The following is a 21,775-nucleotide window of genomic DNA, read 5'->3' on the forward strand; positions in this document are numbered from 1 at the left end:
TCAAAAAATAGTCAACTTGTATATGAGTGTCCATATAGCAAACCTTAGAGGTTGTCATTGTATTTTATCCAAAAATTAAACTCTATAAAGTAGGGGCGCTGGTGGTGGACCCACACTCCACCCGAGTGAGCATTTGGCGTGACACTAGGATTAAGAACTGGACCAACTCCAATACTATTTGTAATAGGTAGTGTTGCACATCCACCCTTGTTAGTCAATGATAGTTTCATCCCATCTCCCTTTTAGGAATAGGGAAAAACTCAGGTACCAAGTTGTGAAAATCGAGTCTAAGGCGTTCGAATTTATGACTTGCCTTAAGAATTCTCTTATTTATTGGGCCGCCCATGTAAATTATCTCTTATAAGTTGATTAAGCAAACTAGTGTAGTTATACCTTTGACTCAAAATTATTATTTTTGCACCATCACCTTTGTAAACTTCCATTTGATGACATTAGAAGCGAGTGTGATTTTATCTTTTTATCCTTAATGATTATTAGTTTTTAATTTAATATTAGAGTTAAAGTGCAAAAACAAAGGGTAAAATTGATGTTTTAATGAATAAATTTTGCTGACATTAGTAAATTCATTAACAAAGGTCACAAAGATTAATTAATTAATTTATTTTTTGCTGTTGTCCATTTATCCTACTTTGACTTATAGGTTTAACACCTCTTTTGCTCAGATGGTTTACATGTGGCAGGAGTCTGATAGACGCCCGAAGGTTTCGTGACACATATTCCACATCCTCTCATCTTCTATCAAAGAAAAAAATCTTGATTAAAAAATTGTGAAATTTTCACCATATATCATATGGGTATTTCTGTAATTAATTTGATTGAAAATTTGAAATGCAAATAAATATCTATAAGGGAGGAGTGGTTATGACCTCCCAAATGAAGGGCTGAAAGTCACTTACACCGTCATCTCATTCCTTCTCTTACTATAGATAAGATTTTGTTGGCTCTGCCACGTGGCGCACCGAGAAGGGTGCCAAACGATAAGGCACCTATCCAATCTCCACCCTCCATAATGTGGTCACCATGTTGCTACGCCATTCCAAATTAGATCCAACGGCTAAAACCCCCACACAAACCTACTCAGATTGAATCTGAACCTCACGATGGATATCTGGTAGAAACCAGTAGGTGAAGGGTGGTTTTTTTGAAGTTTATTTATAGGGCGAGGTAGCAAGGCAGTCTCTCTTCACAAAGACAATGGCTTCCATTTCAGCTACCGCCGCTGTTGCTACCATCAACCGTGCCACCCCCGCTCAAGCTAGCATGGTGGCGCCGTTCACCGGCCTTAAGTCCGCCGTTGCTTTCCCGGTTACCCGTAAGACCAACGACATCACCTCACTTCCCAGCAATGGTGGCAGAGTTCAATGCATGAAGGTAGCACACCTCTCCTACTAGCTCCAATTTTACAACAAACACTATCAAGCACATATAATTCTCAATTTTATATAAGCTAGTTACATAAATTAACATTATTTCGTTATTCAGTATGGTCTCGGTTAATGCTAATTACTTAATTTTTCATATATTACATGTAAAAAAGACTAAATCTTATTTTCAAATATTCCAACGCTCTCAAAGGTGACATTTTAATTTTTTATCCTGAAGTGTTAATTTTATTTGAGTTGGAATTTCCGAAAAGTCATTTTGTGCAAATAATGTGAGATAGGTTTTTGTATGGAGCCTACCGTAGCTCCCAACACATGATTCACATAACACACCCTTATTTGTACTTGCTAATTATATGGACCTAACGAACTCATAACACACACACAAAATCACACTAAAAGAAATGAAGAACATAGAAATTAAATTTTGGTGTGTATATATATATATATATATATATATATATATATATGAGAATTAAAGGAATTGCTAAAGTTGTAGGTTTTGGGATATGTTTCAGGTGTGGCCACCGCTTGGATTGCAGAAGTTTGAGACTCTCTCATACCTTCAACCACTTAGCAGAGAGGAATTGGCCAAGGAAATAGAGTACCTTATTCGCTCGAAATGGGTTCCTTGCTTGGAATTCGAGTTGGAGGTTATTTATTTATTTATTTATATATTTTAGCAAATATATAGTATTATAGTATATAAATTATGATTGTGATAAATTTGGATGAAATTTGAGCTCAATGTGATGGATGGTATGTTTGTTGTATTATGTATTTGTAGCATCCATTCGTGTACCGAAAGAACCACGCATCACCGGGGTACTATGATGGGCGTTACTGGGTGATGTGGAAGCTACCCATGTTCGGGTGCACGGATCCAGTGCAGGTATTGAAGGAGCTTGACGAGTGCGTTAAGGAATACCCTAGTGCCTTCGTTAGGATCATTGGCTTCGACAACGTTCGACAGGTGCAGTGTATTAGCTTTATTGCCTACAAGCCAACACCTCCTTGAAGCCTCCAGTTTCTGATCATTTCTATTTCTCTCTCTCGCAATCTCACTCTGTTGTTTTAGTGTTTTTCCCTTTTCATTTGAAGATGTAATTCCTTTGTCTTAATTTGTTTGATCTTCTTAGATCGAAGTTATGGAAAGGAATATTGTACGAGGATGATGAACCTTATTCTAAAGTTTGTCGGCTATTTTGTTGGTAAAAAATAATGGATTTCAAAGTTAGTAATGTAATTCCCATTTCGTGATTAATTTGATTCCCATTGAATGGATTTTACTGTTGTATGGCTTAAATTAAGCCATGATAGGTGAGGAAGGTATTCCCCAATGGCAGTGTAGCCATCACTTGTATGGATATGGATATTTCTTAAGATAGAGGAACAATTTAATTGGATGTTGAGTTCTACCACAGGATAAGAAGTCCAAGCCACGTATAATTGTGTGGTGTGTATCTGAGTTAGCTAGATTTCTTCCACAAACACCTTATCCAAACACATCCACAGATTTTCAAATTTTATTTGGAGTATATTTACAACTCTCGGAAAATAATTTGATGTATGCATATATATATAAGTATATATTATTGAAATATATATTATATATATGTGTATAATATATATAATGTATTATACGGTTTTCTTCCTTTCTTTTTTTTCTTGATTTACTTATTGATTTATTCTTTTTATTTCCCTTCTATCCTTATATATATATATATATATATATATATATATATATATATATATGTATTATACATATATAATATATTTGGTTTTCTTCCTTTCTTTTTTTTCTTGATTTACTTATTGATTTATTCTTTTTATTTCCCTTCTATCCTTATATATATATATATATATATATATATATATATATATATATATTATATTCGATTTCCTTTATTTCCTTAATTTATTCTTATTATTCCTTTTATCAACTTTATTTCCTATATATTGTGTATCAATACAATGTAAACATACAAAGAAATACAAGCAATAAGAAAAATGTAACATCAATGGCTCTTGATCCATGAATGTAGGCCTTAGTACCGAACCATGTATATACTGTATTCATCTTTCTATTTTATATCTTATATTTTCACTCTAGATCGTCTGCACCTTCTTTTTGCTCTACCCTCGCCGGAGTTTTGTTCCCCTTGGTCGGCAATATCATTTTGGCCGCTGTTCTGCTTTGCAAGGGCTTTTTCTTCCCCGCCCTCTGCACCTTCCTCTTGCTCTCTGTTCAGTTCCCCTTGGCTGGCAATACCATCTTGGTCTCTGTTATGCTTTGCAAGGGCTTTCTCTTCCCCGCTCTCTGCACCTTCCTCCTGCTCTCTGTTCTGTTCCCTTGGTCGGCAATATCATCTTGGTCTTTGTTCTACTTTGCAAGGGCTTTCTCTTCCCTGCCCCCTACACATTCCTTTTGCTTTCTGTTTGGTGGGTCTGTAAATTTTTTTGTGTCGTCTCTTTTAGAAAATTGTTCCTTTAAGAGCTTTGGGCATGCACTAATAAGGGGATGTGGGACCTATTATATCACGCTTAGACAGTTTCAAAAAAAAAAAATGTTTTCCTTGTTTGGACTGTCCCAAACACAATTTCTTCAGATATTTGGCTTCAGACGCCTTGGCCCGATTCAACTTTGGCCCATTCGGCATTAAAGGCACAATTTCTTCACCAGCGTTGCCGACTCTCGTTCCACCGGAGTTTTTAGGCCCTGTTTTTGATTACCGGCTTAGTTCCGGCCTTTTATCGGCTTTGTTCCGGATCTTTTTCATTTCTTGGATAGATTACTCAGATGTCTCCTAGTGTTGCTCTGGCCTATTTCTCGGCTTTGTTCCGACCCATTACCAGGCGTTGTTCTGGCCTTTCGAATGTTTTTCCCTCCACCATCGTTTTCAACTATTTCCCAGCTCTCGTTCCACCGGAGTTTTCAAGCCCTGTTGTTGATTACCAGCTTAGTTTCGACAGTTTACCGGCTTAGTTCCGGCCTTTTACCGGCTTTGTTATGGATCTTTTTCATTTCTTGGATGGATTACTTGGATGTCTCCTAGTGTTGCTTCGGCCTATTTCTCGGCTTTGTTCCGACACATTACCCGGCGTTGTTCTGGCCTTTCGGATGCTTTTCGCTCTACCATCGTTTTCGATTATTTTCCCGGCGTTGTTCCGGCCATTTCCCTGGCGTTGTTTCGGCATTTTTCAGCTTTGTTTCGATTATTCCCCGACTTTGTTCTGACTATTCCCCAAAGTTGTTCCGACCTTTCAGATGCTTTTTGCTCCACCACCGTTTTCAATATTTCATCTCCAAACTCAAGTTGGCTTAGAGAAACCCATCTTGGGTTTGCGGGAGAATATTAAAATATATATTCTATATAAGTATATTATACATATATATTATATTCGGTTTCCTTTTTTTCCTCCTTGATTTACTTCTTGATTTATTCCTTTTGTTTTCCTTTTTTCCTTATATATATATGTATAATATATTATATATTATACATATATATTATATTCGGTTTCCTTTATTTCTTCCTTGATTTACTTCTTGATTTATTCATTTTGTTTCCCTTCTTTCCTTCTTGATTTATTCCTTTTAATAACTTTATTTCCTGTATATTGTGTATCAATACGATGTAAACATATCAAGAACCACAAGCGATAAGAGAAATGTAGCATCAGTGGCTCTTGATCCTGGATGTAGGTCTTAGTGTCGAACCATGTATATACTGTGTTCATCTTCCTATTTTGCATCTTATATTTTCACATTATAAAGTTAACATATATATTGTTGGAGTTATAACCATGGTTCGCGTATCGGCTGATACGTGATTAATTGGCCGGTTCGTAACAACACCTTTATGAGTCGTTCGGTTCAGCCAGTTGATATTGCCCGAGTCCGTTATATTGTGACCGCAACTGCGAACCATGGTTGCAACTCGAATAGATTGGATGTGATTAAGAGCTAACCTTAACTTAATTATGGCAGTGAGTATTGTTGCTTATGGTTGAGTTTTTGGTACAATAGAAAAGATAAAAAATGATAACTGTTGGGGGAGAAATTCACATGGTCCAATACGGCACCGTTTTTCTGCAAAGAAAAGAGTATAAGATCGATGAAACTTGACGGCACCGGTGTGGTGCCTGCCAAGAGCTCTCCGACGATCAAATTAGTCACCGGAGGTCTAAAAGAAAGGCATGGATTTAATAATCATTTTTTGTCGTACCTTTATTGACTGGTAGGATCTCATTTTTATAGTCGTTTTCCCTTAGTTCATTTACAAGATCAGAAGAAATCCGTTTGTGCGAGATCAGAGGAGATCGTTTGTTGCCAGATTTGTCGGGGATATGATTTATTCCTTTAGCTTTCTCAAATTGTGCCAAGGTTATCCTTACCCTGTTGAACCACGTTGTCTTTCATTATCCTGGATAAGAAATGTCATCATTCTTATCCGATAGGAAACTTTATTTTTAATAACGAAATATTATCGTTCGAAAGTTGAAAAGGTCTGGCGACTGGTCAAAGTAGGTTAGGTTTATTTTTCCCTATCAGTTGCCCCCCCATTCCCAAGCTTGCTCGTCTAGCTTTGGGAATGTAATTTTTTTAATTTTTTTCTTGCCCTGGGAACAGTTCCCGCGGGTACTATTCATATGAACAGTTTTTTTTTTTTTTTTTACCCTGGGAATAGTTCCCGCGGTACTATTCACATGAACAGTAATATTTTATTTTATTTTTATTTTTATTTTTTTTTGCCTCAGGAACAGTTCCCGCAGGTACTGTTCACATGAACAGTAAGTTTTTTTTTTTTTTGGTACCCTTGGGAACTCTTCCCTTGGGTACTATTCCCTTGGGTAATGTTCCTGTGGGTACCCTTCCCTTTGGTACTCTTCCCAATAGCGGAATTAATACAGATACCAAATTAAGGTTCTGTTTTGGAAGGGCATGGATTTAAACCCATGGTCAGTGACGTAAAACTGAATTTTTCTTTTGAAAATCCAATATATAAGTTGTAAACTTCATGGGTTTCAGTCAGCCCATCCATTTGGCAAGGGAATAAATTTTACGAGTTTCACTCAACTCGTCGTCCCTTTAATAAGAAAATTAATTTTTACGAGCTTCACTCAGCTCGTCCCTTTAGTACAGGATATTTATATACTATCCTTTATAGTATGAGGATATTGATTATGGGATTATTTTAACCCGTGTCCTTTTAGCATAGGACATTTATTTACTATCCCTTATAGTACGGGAATATTGATTACGGGATTCATTTAACTCGAGTCCTTTTAGTATAGGACATTTATTTACTATCCCTTATAGTACGGGGATATTGATTACGGGATTCATTCAGCCCGGGTCCTTTTAATACATGACATTTATTTATTATCCCTTATAGTACGGAGATATTGATTATGAGATTCATTCAGCCCGGGTTCTTTTAATACATGACACTCATTATCATCCTTTGTATCCCTTTAGTAAGGGAATTTAGATTTTTGTCAAGTGTCGGGAATGCCAAGTCCTACTGAGCTAAGCATGCTTGATGATTACTTTCTTGCCTGTCATACCCCTAAATTCAAAAGGATAGGTTTGGTATTTAATTTATTGTTTATTTTGCATTTTTAAATTGATTAAGTGTGTATTTGCATTAATTGTTTATTTTGCATTTTTAAATTGATTATGTGTGTATTTGTATTAATTGTTAAATTATTTGATTTAAATATGTTAGTTGGGTGTTTAAATTTCATTTATTTGCTTATTTGATTTATTTTATTTTCATTCAATTAATTGTGTATTTGTTTTTTTAATTGATTGTTTAAATTTATTTTCTTGCATTAACTGTTAAATTGTATTTCTCTTTTACATGCACGTATAAATTTAAAAACGCTAACCGACTTAGGTAGTGGATGGATTCTAGGGTTTTATGTTTGAACGTAGCTGACTTAGGGTTAGTGTAGGATTTAAATTAGGGTTTCAATTAAAACCTATAAGTATATAAGTATAGGTCTGCCAAGGATTTTGGTTGACCCTATTCACGTAACAGAGTCCTACAGAGAGTTGTGAGAACAGAGAGAGAAAGGTTAGGGTTTGTGATACCCCCGAATTTTCGGATGCGGGTTGGCCAGGCCCACGCTCGATAACCCGAGGATATCAAATCAATTAGCAATTTAACGAACACAGAATACAATATAGAAAACTGGAATGAATAAAAATTTACTGAAAAGAACTAAAATGAAAATCCTTTAATAGAAAAACCTCCGAATAAACTTTATATACAAGACTAGTTTGAATACACCCACTTTTCCTGTCCATCTAATACAAGTCGGGAATCCATCTCGTGGACCCCTACTAAAAATTCCAATACTGAACATGAACAACTGCAAAGAAAATAAATGCTCATAACGAGAAGAAAAAAAATACTCCTACGTCGTCAGCGGAGTGAATAACTGTATCTGCTCAGCACGATCAATCTCTAAGCCTGGAACTGACGAACACCTGTAAAAATAAGAGTGGGTCAGGCCCACATGCAAGTTCTATCCTAACTGCAATCTATACAGTGACCCGATACGCAGATACACCCTAGATATCTCAGCAATAGCTATCTAGTCCATACATATATAAAAAACCCATACTAAGGGACATTCACTGGACTATGTAGGGGGTCTCAACCTGAATAGAAGGTAACATGCAAAAACGCACCCAAAGGTGGGCATGAGTACCTAGACCTAACAGGGTACACCTCAACCCACTATATCCAGCTACGCATCCACTGCATATACGCACCCTAACCAACGAGTCTGAAACTCAAGCTCATCTCGTGGTACCATAATCATATATTTAAAATCCGTCCAAACCAGAGTATGTCATTCAATTCTTTGTTGATCTGACATAAAACGTATAATCAGTTAACCACTCAACTTATTCAGTTGATATGAGTTAACTCCAACCACAGTAAATCAAAATGGTCACTCAACCTACTCAGTTAATCTGACCTCAACCACAAACATCAATTAATCCAGATAGTCTCACAACTTACTCAGTTGATCTGACTTAAACAAAATTAGGATTTAATATTTTACAATCATTTCCTTTAATCCAATAGGTTAGGTTTATGCTTTTTGAGCTAAACCATCCCTAGTATGACACCGTCCCATACCGGTGCATACAATCCTCCATATCCATGTAATTGACAGAATATATATTAATTCCTCAATTGAAATCCAAAACCATGTAAAAATTACAGACTATAACAAATAGTACAGCAACATAATATCCAAAACCAAAAGCCAGGTAATTGCAGAATAGTTCATATAATACTTCAGCAATTTTACTTCAAAACTATCATCCAGTTAATTGTAGAATAATATATACGATTTCACAATTAACATCCAAAATTACGTAAATTACAACATATAAATTAAAGTTTAGCAATTCACAGTCTAAACCAATATTCAACTAATTGCAGAACTGTGTTTAACATTCAGCAATTCAAATCCAAGCTTATAACCACATAGTTGCAGGAACCGATTTAATAATCCAACAACTAACATCCAATGTATGTAAAGATCAATTATGATAAATCATTGACTTCACCATGCATTTAAAATAAGTTTTACAATCATAATATTGTCCAAGAAATTGCTTAAAATTAATCATAGCAAAACAGTTCCTTTTATCCGTCAATGGCATGCTAAGTTGCTTACTTGAAAACTGTTTTATTGTTTTAGCACCGAGTCATAAACCATGCCACAAGTGATCTATTTAACACTTAATCATTAAGTTAAGACCCCAATATACTCCCAGTATAGTTTAGAAACACTTAAAACCATCCAAACAACGCCCAAAAACTTCTGAAAATACACCCGTGGAAGAGCCTGCTCCTAAAATGGAAGAGCAGGCTCCAAAAATAACCTAGAGCTGGCTCTAAAGGGACTTAGAGCCGCCTCTTGCTGAGGTAGAGCCTGCTTTACCCTCCTAGAGCCGGCTCTACTCATGGGGGAGCCGGCTCCTCCCTCCATGGAGCCGGCTCTCTCCCCCTGTGAGAGCTTCGGTCCGTTTCTGATTCAGTTCCGTCCTTCTACTTCTTCTCCGGCTTATTTTTACCCTTCAGTTGGTTTCTAAAATTGATCCTAAGGGTCTTATTAATATCCACTAGCATTCCCAAGGTTTGATTACAACCATTTGAATCAATTACATAGATCAAATTTGCCACCGAACTAGACATGCTTTAGAAACAACACTGAAACTATTTTGCAATAACAGTCTTATTCCAACCCCTCTGTTACTCTTCCGTTTCTGATCTTAAGAGTCCTATAACACCCCATAATCATCCCCATGAATTATTTACAGAGGTTAAAAATAATTACAGAAACTAAAATTGCTAACAACATAACATGCTTAAAACAGAAAACTGAAACAAAACTTGCAAGCACTAAACAGAATTGATTTTTAACACGTAAAGATCATCAATATAACTTATATTAAGCATGTACATTCTAATTCATAATTACTTAAACCCTAGAGACTCTCTAGGTGCACAGAACACAAGCCAAAGAGAAGGAAAAAGGAAAGAAACTTGCCTGTAGCTTTGGTCTCAAAACTGTGTTGTCGTCTTCCTAATTTTCGGCAACCACTGACCATCTTCAAGCCTCCTATGGTTTTAGTTTAAGCCACCACAACTCTCCCTTGGCCCTCTCTATTCTCCTCCTAAGTTTTGTTCTATTTTCTCTCGCTCAGTTCTCTCAAAACTCTCTGTATTTTCACTGTGCCGTGAATAGGGTTATCAAACCCTAGGGACGTATGATAAATATTTATAGACTTTACTCAAAACCTAATTCCAATTAACCTTAGTCGGCCCAACATAAATCTCAAACGAATTAAAACAAAACCCTAGATGATAATCACACACTTAATTTATTAAAACAGGTATGATATGCTAGAAAAATAATTAATAATTACAGAAAAACAAAAATACAATTAAAGACAACAAGCTATTTAAATACAATAATTAAATAAAATAACAATTTGACAAATAAACATACAATCACAAAAATCAATAGACAAAAATGCACATAGAATAAAATTTAAATCCCAATTTTATCCTTTTTAATTTTAGGGGTATTACAGGGTTGGCTTAGAGTCAAGGGCTGAACCAAGGAGGAGGTGTTGATGCATGCTCATGGATTGAATTAGGAGCAACAAAGGTCAGTAAAAACAACTAAGGTCGCCGGAGTTGCTAGAGACGGAGGTTTAAAGGTTTCTGAACTGAAATGGGAGGCAAGTCTTGTTCTAGCTCTTTCCCTTTAACTTGTGTTCTGTGCATGCCTAGGTAGACTCCAGGGCTTTAATGGATGCTAAAACAAGTCTTTATTGCATGCTTGAAATATTTTTAGTTCCATTGAATTAAATTGATATGCGAATTTCTGTAATCTCTATTAACTGGTTCCTACCGTTGTTGTGTTTAAACTGTGTTTAATTGAGAACCTAGATGCATATTGATGTCTTAAAAATTAGTCTGGGGCATTGATTGAATAATAGAACACGTAGTAAAAGATTTACAGAGGCCTGGGTAAACTGAAATAGCTTTGTTGGAATTAAACTGTATTACAAGTTCTTTCAGTTCGGTTAATTGATGCATGCTTCGTTTAAGTTTAAGCTTTGTTTAATTGATGTCTTTGATGCATGTCAATGCTTTATAACTGTTGTGGGACACTAATTAAACCTTAGAGCAAGTATTAAAACAAATACAGAGGTCGTGGAACACGCCGGAGTCGAGGAAGACGAAGTAGAGACGGGGAAACGGCTCTTAGGGGTGAAAGAGACGGCTCCCAAAAAAAGGAGCCGCCTCCCACAATGCAAGAGCCGGCTCCCACATGTAGGGAGCCGGCTCCCAAGGGTGGGGAGCCGGCTCCCATATTTTGGAGAAGGCTCTAAATTTTTTTGAGCCTTCTCTTCCTCTGAAACGCACTGTTATGTATTTTTAGGGTCTGTTTGGTCGGTGCAGGGTATTTCTACTTGGTTTAAAATATTTTAAATCATGTGTATGAATGTTGTAAACCTGTAAAAACAATAGGGAAACATCAATTCATAATTTGATTAAGGAATGGAGTAGGGTGAACCTGAGGAAAAACCTGTAGGTTGTGCACTGTTATGGTTAAGAAATTTATTACTGTAAATTGGAGATTGTTTTTATTTATGATTTAAAGCTGTGAATCATATTTAGATAGAGTTATAAGTATAGTGATTTACCTGAAATTATCTATGCTTTGTTTGGATTAAAAATTGATATATGTTTGCTATTTAACTGCATCAATTTATGGACAAGTTGGAGAATGTAAATGCTTAGATTATTTTAGCAGTTTACATTATTGGAATGTTATTTTTAGGCCATATATTTAATGCCTAATACTGATATATTTGTATTAATTTATATTGATGCATAGTGTGGAGTATGATTGATGAATTACTTAATATTGTTTAATCAATTATATTATGTGGAGGTTTGTATGCACCGGTATGGGACGGTGGCATACTAGGGACGGCTTAATTCAAAACACTAAGACCTACATATGCTAGGGACGGATTAGTATAAAACACTAAGTCCTACCTATTCTGAAATAAGTTGGATTAACTACAAAAGTTAAATCCTACTTATATATATGTATATGCATCGGAATGGGACGGTGACGTATTGGGGATAGATTAGTTCAGACACTAATTCCTACCTATTTTGAAATAAGATGGATTAACTGCAAAATGTTAAGTCCTACTTATAACTTTGTGTCAGGTCAATAAACCTTTTGAATGACACACCTTGAACGGACTTTATATATTTATGTTATGGTGTCATGGTATGAGCTTGAGTCTCAGGACTATGGTTAGGGTGCGTATATCGCCTAGGATGGATAATTGGACAGTGGTTTCTATTCCCTGGTAGGTCCAGATACACATGACCACAGTATGTGCGATTTGCATGGTATCTCTACTCAGGCTGAGACGTACTGCTTGGACTAGTGAGCGTCCTATAGTGTGTAATTATATATATATAGACTACTCTAGATATTGTTGAGCTATCTAGGATGTATCTGCGTATCGGGTTTCTGATTGGATCGTAGTAGAATAGGACTTGCATGTGGGCCTAACCCACTCCTTTATTTTTCAGGTGTTGTCAGTTCCAGGGCTAGAGCTTGGACGTGCAGAGCAGATACAGACACTCACTCCTCCGATAATGTAGGATTTCATTTTATATTCTAGATTAGGATTTTATCTTCAGCGGATTATTTCAGCTGGATTTTAGGGGTCCATTAGATGGATTCCCGAGTTTTATCTATTTTGGAGATTTGGATTTTTATTAATCTTTATCATTTGGAGGATTTTAAATTTAGTATTCTTTTCAGCTTTAATATTTATTTCGTAAATCTATTTTGTAATCTGTGTTCGTTTATGTATTAATTATTTGGTATCCCTCGGATCTGTGCTCGGACTTAATCACCCGTAACTCTAGAATCGAGGGGTATCACATTGCTCCTTTTTAAGAAGGGAAGTTGATTTGCTCGAGCGTTGTGAGCTCTCCCTTAAATAAGGGAGTAGTTAACCCTTCGTCTCTTTACCGAGGGAAGAAGATAAAGTTGACCCTTGATTCCTTTATGGGGGAAATAGACGTAGTCTGAAGGAGGGTGACTCCTTTAATACGAGAGATAGTCATCTCGTCACTCTAGTAAATGAATGAAGCTTTAATTATCTCACCCTTCTGTGTAGAAGGAGTATTCGACTTCTTGTCCCTTTAATGAGATAAATAGATTAATATGAGTTAATATTACCACATAAGTAGGTAACTGAAAACGTAATATTTTATTGCATAAAAATTAAGGATCATCCATCTCATTGGTGATGGCGACTTTATTGGAAAACAAAATAACACGTGAGGGAGCTACCCTCTATGTAAAATGATGAACTGAGATGCACCCAGTCTTTATTTTGAATGACTTGATAAGGCTAAGTCTACTGTAAGACATTTGTTAATCGATATACTTATCTGAGTCCTCCTCACGATATGTCCTATCGCTTTGGCTAAAGAACGATCTTTTATAGCTGGTATCCTTTTCATTCCTGGTGAGAGGGGTTGACCTTTTCTTGTTTTCTCCTTCCTTTCCCTTCTATGCATTCATGGCGTCTTCAGCATTCATGTGTTTCTGTGCTCTGATCAACAACTCTGCCATACTGATGGCGAACAGGAATCTGGAGGTTTGGAGTCCTCTTATAAAAGCGGTCAAAGCAACCTTATCGTCCATCTCTTCCAACTGCAATATCTCTTTATTGAATCAGGTGATGTATTCTCGGACCGACTCTCCCTTCTGTTGCTTCACGGTAAGCAGGTAGGTGGCCAGCCTCCTATGCCTCTGACCTGCAATGAAGTGGCTCACAAATTGCTTACTTAGTTCTTCGAAGGTGTTAATAGTTCCTGGCTTCAGCTTGTTGAACCAAACTCTTGCCGATCCCTTAAGTGTAGTGGGAAAATCTCAGCACATGATTTCATCTGGCATGGCGTGTAAATGCATAAGAGCTTGAAAGGTCTCCAGGTGATCGAAGCGATCTTTGATCCCGTCGAAGCTTTCAAACGAAGGCATCCTGAACTCGCGAGGCAGGGGGCATTTCATAACGGCGAGACTGAACGGCAAGTTGGTCCTTTGCACCAGGTCATCTATGGCGGCATGACCTTTCCCTTTCATAGCCTTCATTATATCTTCCATTTTCGCCTTGAGATCTTCGATCTGTAGGTCGAAATAGGTAACTTTCTCTGTCTTTTCCTTAACACAGAAGGTTGTGCCTGTTTGAGACTAGGGATTCCGCGGAGGCGGGGAAAGAGATTCTCTGTGTCGGTTTCTGACTTGGCTTTGTTCTCCCTCGAACTTATGAGAAGGATTGTTTTCTCGGTCTTACTCTTGTTGTTACCCATCATTCAGATTGAGAGGATATGGGTCGGACAATTCTTGTTGAGGTGGTGGTCCTCGTTGGGATAAGATGTTGCAGGATCTCTATATTTTGTTGGATCAACTGGTCCATACCCTGATTCAGAGTTTGGACCTGTAGTTCTAACGCTGCAAGTCGTTTCTGGTCATTCGGAATGTCTGGGTGTTCACCCGACCCCTTTCTTTGACTGGATCCCTGCAACGATGTTTCTGGTCCAGTTACCATACCGGACCATAAGTGCATATACCCAACCGAGTAATTGATTTAATGGAATCGTCGTTCCCATAGACGGCGCCAACTGTTTGGGGAGAAATTCACGTGGTCCGATATGGCACCGTTTTCCTGCAAAGAAAAGAGTAATAGATCAATGAAGCTTGACGGCACCGGTGTGGTGTTTTCCAAGAGCTCTCCGACGGTTAAGTCAGTCACCGGAGGTCTAAAAGAAAGGCAGGGATTTAATAATTATTTTTTGTCGTACCTTTATTGACTGGTAGAATCTCATTCTTATAGCCGCTTTCCTTTAGTTCATTTGTGAGATCAGAGGAGATCCGTTTGTGTGAAATCAGATGAGATCGTTTGTTACCAGATTTGTCGGGGATATGATTTACTCATTTGGCTTTCTCAAATTGTGCCAAGGTTATCCTTACCCTGTTGAACCACGTCGTCTTTCATTGTTTTAGATAAGAAATGTCATCATTCTTATCCGATGGAAATCTATATCTTTGATAACGAAATATTATCGTTCGAAAGTCGAAAAGGTCTTGTGACTGGTTAAGGTAGGTTAGGTTTATTTTTTCCTATCAATAACATTAGTGAAAGGGAGAAAATAAAATAAAGGAAAGAATATGATAATGTTAATCATATATTATGCTTAGTTGATTAATGAAGAAAAAGAAAAGAAATTAGAGTAATCATGTTTGGTGAATGAAATGAATGGATAATATTTAATGAATTTATTATTGCACCAATTTTTTTTTTTTTTTTTTTTTTTAAAGTTTAGTCTTTTATAAAAAGGTTAACTTCAGTTACACCACCTGAGGAATGTCCAATCTTCAAGGAGGCCCCCCCACGTTTGCAAAAATTCAGTCAGACCTCTTATTTTTTCTGACACACATCAGTCTCCCACCTCAGTCAACGGTTAAAACTGGTCAGAGACACTTTTTGCCAACATCAGCAAAAAAATAAATTTTAATACCCAAATTGTCCCTCAACGGTTATGTTTGACTACTTACTATCCATCTAACCAAACACTCCCCTCAAAACACTCACTCTCTCTCTCTCTCTCTGTCTGCAAACCCATTTCTCTCTCTAAACTTTGTCTCTCGGCAAACCCATTTTCTTGGTCTAAGATTCTTTCTAATGGCTAAGGTGGCTCGATCGGTTTTCTGCGAGCTCGCGTCTCAAAAACCAGCGTTTCCTGTTCTGGTTCAGAGGGTGAAGACCTCCGATGTGTCGTCGGCGTCATCGACGGGGACGGATAAGGTGAAAATCGTGCTACAACCTCGTCTATGCACGCTCAGATTGTACGGTTCTGATCAGGTCAGGGTGATGATGAAGCCGCGGAGGGACGGTGGTGATGTTGTTGATGATAAGGGCGGTAATGGGGTGTCGTCGTCACCGTTCTTTGCGACTCTGTCGGAGTACATAGAGAGCTCCAAGAAGAGCCAGGACTTTGAGATCATCTCCGATCGTCTTGCCATGGTATATATGTTCTTCATTAATTGCTTTTTTTGACTCATAGTTGCTTCAATTAGAGTATACTGTAGACCTGTCAATATTTGGATTTTAACTAATAAATTTTCTAATCCAATAAATAGGTGACATAGATTGAATAACTCGGTGAGGAACTATGAGGATGTTGCGATTGCGGCGGTGATGAGGTCGGTGAGGAACAGCGGTAAAGAGGCTGACGACCAAGTCACTGAAATGATGGGCTACTATCCAACGAGCACAATAGATGACGGCGGTAAAGTGAAGATTCAGTAGATGGATTATGGTGAGACAAAAGTGAAAGGAGAGAGAACAGAGATTGTGGGAGAGAAATATGCAAATTCAGATGTTAGAGAGAGACTTACCAGAATGAAAAGTAATGCAGAATACAATAAAATTGAAATAGAAGCAATAGAAGCTAATACAGAGAAGTAAAAAGACAGTTCTTAAGGTAACTAAAGAAGATATTTGAAGACATACCTCTGGCTTATGCCCATTTTGTCTAGACAACGCTATATATATATATATATATATATTCCAAACCCAATTGAACCGATTAAGTCTGATTATCAATGGCAGACCGACCAAGAGAAAGAAAATGGATGAATAGAAAATGAAGATTCAGTAGATGGATTTTGGTGAGACAATAGTGAGATGAGAGAGAACAGAGATTGTGGGAGAGAGAAATATGTAAATTTAGATGTTAGAGAGAGAGACTCACCAGAATGAAAAGTAATTATTGCTTAGGACCAAAAACAAAGAACACGATTGATTGAAACTGTGCTCCTCTCTCTACAAAGTGATCACGGAGCAATCAAATTAAGGTTGGGTTTTTGAAAATTTAGGGTTTTGTGGAGAATTAGGGATGAACCGCATCGGTGACGTAAGGATACGGTTGTGATGGAAGTGCTCGTCGACGACGAGCTTCCGGCGAGCCATGCAAACCCAGTTTTTTGTAACCCCAACTTTGCCACTGAGATACGAGGGATGAGAGAGATTGACTATTTGGTTCAAGAGATAAAGCTAATAGAAAGTTATAAAACATGTTTGGTTTGGTTCAAGAGATTGACTATTTGGTCAAGTATATATAGGAAAACGACAATAAGGTAATTTAGTTATTTCATTCATTTATTTGTTTTTATCAGCCGATAATATTTGACAGGAGGTCTGATTGAAATTTTTCAAATGTGGGAGAGTCTCCTTCAAGATTGGACATACTTTAAGGGGTGTAGCTGAAGTTAACCCTTTATAAAAATACTAATAATAAGGGCAAAATCGGTATTAGAATTTTTTAATAAACTTTACAGTCCTTTCCTTTCCTTTCCTTTCCTCCATTTTTATAATGATAACAAAACTCAGTTATCATGCCTAGTTTGTATCCCTCTTAACCATTTTTTTTTTCTTTTAATAATTTGTCTGAAACAGACTATAACATTCTCCTCCATCACATTTCTTTTCTTTTCCTTTCATTTCTCTCGGACCAAACTGGGGCTTATGAAGCTAGGTCTTGTCCAACCTCAACAATAGAGGGGCTAGTCAGATTACAAAACAAATTTTTTGTTGGCTATTTGAATATCTTCTCAAAATAAATAAATAAAAAGGCATTATTATCCGCCCGACAGAGATACATTGTTCGCGTCTCAGCAATTGGGAGGGCACAAACATCACAAAGTATATCATCCCTAACTCCATCTCCCATTTAAGATCAGACTAAAACACAACCATATATCCATAAAAGTCTCAGTTGTTGATTCTAAGCACCTTGGTTTTTCGGTTTTTCCCATACTTGACATATATGATGAACATGATAGAGAAACAAGAAGAAAAAAATAATAATCAGAATGTATAAAAGCAGAGCCAACAATAGCCCAATCAAAGCAACTAATCAACGAGGCAAAAAAAAAAAAAAAAAAAACTGAACCAGCAATTATCTAAAAACTGCTGCATTTAATTTTTTTACCAAAAAATTAACAAATTTATAAATCGAAAAAATCATTCAATAAATAGACTATTACATGGAGCTACTATTGATGCATATAATAAGTATACCACAACATTGAATAACAAACAGAAAGCAAAAGTGATATCAAAACCTCTTTTTTTCCACACAGAGGAAAACAAACTATATATATACAAACATATACAATCACTTAAACGATGATGAGGCCTTAGCCCCTGTTTGATGTCGCGGTTGGATATTTTTAAAAATAAAATATTATTCACGGCTTAAAACAGAGCAAAATTTTACTCTCAAATGTTAAGAGCACAAATCACGACTCCCTCCTCGAGTCTGACACTAATCTAATGTCTCGGGCTTCTTTGCGATTTCTCTTCCCTGTAAAGTCTTTGTGTTTCTTTTGATTTTTGTGTTTTGATGTTTTCACCGAGTGAGTTCTTCTTTTGATTTTTGTGTGTTTGATGTTTTTGTGTTTTGATTTTGATATTTTTTTAATTATTTTTTTATGATGTACTATAGCAAATATAGCATTTAATTACATCCGATTCAAATATTTATAAAATAAAATTCTTCTTTTACTATCTATTTAAGATCTTTTGGATACACGATAGTTACATAAGTATTATCAAATCCCCCATATATTTTAAATTTTTAGTTTTATTTATGTTGCTAGGCTAGAAATACAAATACAAGAAGCAGATTCATCATATGAAAAGCCATTGATTTGAATCTTCATTCACACTTTTTTTTTTTTTTTGTGTGTGTGTGTGTCCAAAGATATCTAATTATAAATTTAAATTTGAAAAAAATTATTAAATTAGATAGCAGGTTCCTAAGAACAATCCAATTGCTATGCTACGAAGATGTTCACATGTTAAAGTATAAATTGAAGAGATTTCAAACGTCAGCCAACTTAAATTTATGTTTATGTTATTATTTGTATTAAATAATCTTTAAAAAATAGCAAAATTATTAAAATTCAGGAAAAATTCAACTTCATTAGATTTGTAGTAAAAATTGATTGCCATGCATACCTTTTGGCTGGAGAATAGGTGTATTATGTGGTGCCTTTTACCTCATCTCCTCTACGAGACAGATGTGTTGCTTTCTAGCATTGGGATTTTTCATACATTATTAAGGAAAATAATATAATTGACAACTTTAATATTCGGATGTTGTTATTCTAAATATCTTTCACGCGCTACTTCTTTCGTCATCTTCTTCCTTGTCTTCATGGTACTAAAATATAAAAATTTTATTTATACAAAATTGCAATTTCGTTGCCAAAGGGTGCAATGCTTTCTAATTTTTCTTCTCTAAATTCCTCTTCTTGTTCTTTTATGGGAGTGAGATAAATCATTCGCATAACAATCTTTTATATATATATATATATACCTTGTTCTTTTATGGGAGTGAGATAAATCATTCGCATAACAATCTTATATATATATATATACTTATATATATATATAAGATTGTTATGCGAATGATTTATCTCACTCCCATAAAAGAACAAGGTATATATATATATATATATATATATATATATATATATATATATATATATAAAAGTTTTATGGTGATTCAAACTTTAATCGCTAACAAAGAATATTAAGATGAAATCATAGGGCGTTAATAGGATTTTTTACTTTTATCTTATATATATATATAAGATTGTTATGCGAATGATTTATCTCACTCTCATAAAAGAACAAGGTATATATATATATATATATATATATATATATATATTAAAGTTTTATGGTGATTCAAACTTTAATCGCTAACAAAGAATATTAAGATGAAATCATAGGGCGTTAATAGGATTTTTTACTTTTATTTGTAAAAAAATGAAAAGATAGGCAACTTTTCATATAGTTAATTAATTCTAGAGCATCTTCAGTAATCTGTTAAAATGTTATTTTGTGTAAAATATACACTACCATGTATGATGTATAAATATTTTTTTTTATCTAGCAGTCTATTGAGATACACTGCCACGATTTCATTTCTCCTCCCTCATCCTTTTTCCATTAACGAATCAACGTGTGAGGTCTAGACATGATACTGGTTAGTTGTTATTGGGGGATATATTTTTATACAAAGGTATAAAACAATCAGCTAAAAATAAATAATCCAAAATTTTAGTGTAAATCTATTATGACACATCATCAGATTTACACCAAAAAAAATAAAATAAATAACACATCAGATTTACACAAAAAAATAAATATACACAAAGGTTAGAGCTAAAAATAATGTGAGGTCTGGACATGATACTGGTTGGTTGTTATTGGGGGATATATTTTTATACAAAAATATAAAACAATCGGCTAAAATAAATAATTCAAAATTTTTGTGTAAATCTATTATAACACATCATCAGATTTACAAAAATAAAAAAATAAAAAATAGACACATCAGATTTACACAAAAAATAAATATACACAAAGGTTAGAGCTAAAAATTATGTTTTTTTTTTTTTTTTTTGGTGTAAATATGATATTTCATAATAGATTTATCCAAAAAATTTGGATTATTTACTTTAAGTTATAGCGATTGTTTTATACATTTTGTGTAAAAATATAACCCACGATAGCAACCAACCAGTGTCATGCCTGGAGTTCATATAATTTTTACAAACTTACTTAATATAGGGTTGATTCTTTAATGAAATGAAAAAGAGGGAAGAGAAATGAAATATTCTTATGTGGCTGTGTAAAAAAGTTGTGTAAAATACACAACAATTTTATATATTGGTAAAGTGGCGGTGTATCTTAAGAGCATTTCCAACTGTCTTGTTAAAACATTCTTCTATGTAAAATATACACTACCAAGTATGATGTGTAATATTTTATTTATTTATTTTAATCTCCAGCAACATATTTCTTTTATGCTCCCTCTTTCTCATTACATTAACAAATTAATCCTATATTAAGTAGGTTTGTAAAAATTATGTGGGTCTAGGCATGACACCATTTAGTTGTTATTAAGGGATATATTTTTACACAAAAGATATAAAACAACCACTGGAGTTAAAAATATATATTCCAAAATTTTTGTGTAAATTTATCATGACATATCAGATTTACACATAAAAAAATATATACAATGGTTGGAGATGCTCTAACAGACAATATATACAATGGTTAGAGATGTTCTAACAGACTCTTGTTTGAATTGCATGAACAATGTGATTATGATAAAATGATCTAGGTAGCTTAGGATGCTCCCTGTGTCTCATCTTGACATAGACGTTAGGTGGCATGAGCCTCTTTAACATGTTTCACTATAAGGTGATAAAATTGTAAAAATGTTAGGTCGATGCATGCTCATCTTCTACGAGTAACTTTATGTTACGCACCCCTACGATACTGGGGCATATTTCAGGTGCAGGACTCAGGATTTGAAGATTTCATTGCTCCTTGGATGGCTTGCAGTTTCTAAGTTTCTATTTTATGCAAGTATTAGTATAAGATGCCTCTTTGTAGCCCTATTTGTTTAAACTTGTATTCGTTGATTCGTTTATGTAAAGTGTATGTAAGTACACTTTTTACAATGTATTTGACATGTATGAGATGAGGCCGGAGGCCAATTACATGTAATTTGTATCCTATGTAATTTTTGACTTCATGGAATATTATGAAAATATTGAAAAATATTGAGTTATTGCTTCTCCATGTTTGCATTAGGTGTGGGAATTCTATTTTGATTCTTCCCTAGGGTCTTGTTAAT

General features: G+C 35.3%; 2 protein-coding genes across 2 annotated transcripts; both read left to right on the plus strand.

Annotated features, from left to right (window-relative positions):
* Nucleotides 1–1,189: 1,189 nt before the first annotated feature.
* LOC132307800 (ribulose bisphosphate carboxylase small subunit, chloroplastic-like) lies at nucleotides 1,190–2,687 on the plus strand. Its single transcript, XM_059805665.1, has 3 exons — nucleotides 1,190–1,392; nucleotides 1,922–2,056; nucleotides 2,191–2,687. Exons 1-3 carry the CDS (start codon nucleotides 1,216–1,218, stop codon nucleotides 2,419–2,421), a joined length of 543 nt encoding a protein of 180 aa, XP_059661648.1. The 5' UTR covers nucleotides 1,190–1,215; the 3' UTR covers nucleotides 2,422–2,687.
* A 12,714-nt stretch (nucleotides 2,688–15,401) lies between these two features.
* On the plus strand, nucleotides 15,402–16,568 carry LOC132307801 (stress enhanced protein 2, chloroplastic-like). The gene is made up of 2 exons (XM_059805666.1): nucleotides 15,402–16,074; nucleotides 16,191–16,568. The coding sequence occupies exons 1-2, from the start codon at nucleotides 15,733–15,735 to the stop codon at nucleotides 16,197–16,199; spliced, it is 351 nt and encodes a 116-aa protein (XP_059661649.1). The 5' UTR covers nucleotides 15,402–15,732; the 3' UTR covers nucleotides 16,200–16,568.
* The last annotated feature ends 5,207 nt before the right edge of the window (nucleotides 16,569–21,775 follow it).

Source organism: Cornus florida, unplaced genomic scaffold, assembly GCF_030987335.1.
Source record: "Cornus florida cultivar Cherokee Brave unplaced genomic scaffold, ASM3098733v1 CherokeeBrave_3.0.0_Hap2_Chr05, whole genome shotgun sequence".
Classification (NCBI taxonomy): domain Eukaryota; kingdom Viridiplantae; phylum Streptophyta; class Magnoliopsida; order Cornales; family Cornaceae; genus Cornus; species Cornus florida.

Bases quoted from the DNA above. Each gene is read 5' to 3' on its own strand.
- LOC132307801 (XM_059805666.1), top strand. From the start codon at position 15,733: ATGGCTAAGGTGGCTCGATCGGTTTTCTGCGAGCTCGCGTCTCAAAAA.
- LOC132307800 (XM_059805665.1), top strand. From the start codon at position 1,216: ATGGCTTCCATTTCAGCTACCGCCGCTGTTGCTACCATCAACCGTGCC. The intron at 1,393-1,921 runs GTAGCACACCTC...GATATGTTTCAG, and splicing joins GCAGAGTTCAATGCATGAAG to GTGTGGCCACCGCTTGGATT. The intron at 2,057-2,190 runs GTTATTTATTTA...ATGTATTTGTAG, and splicing joins GCTTGGAATTCGAGTTGGAG to CATCCATTCGTGTACCGAAA.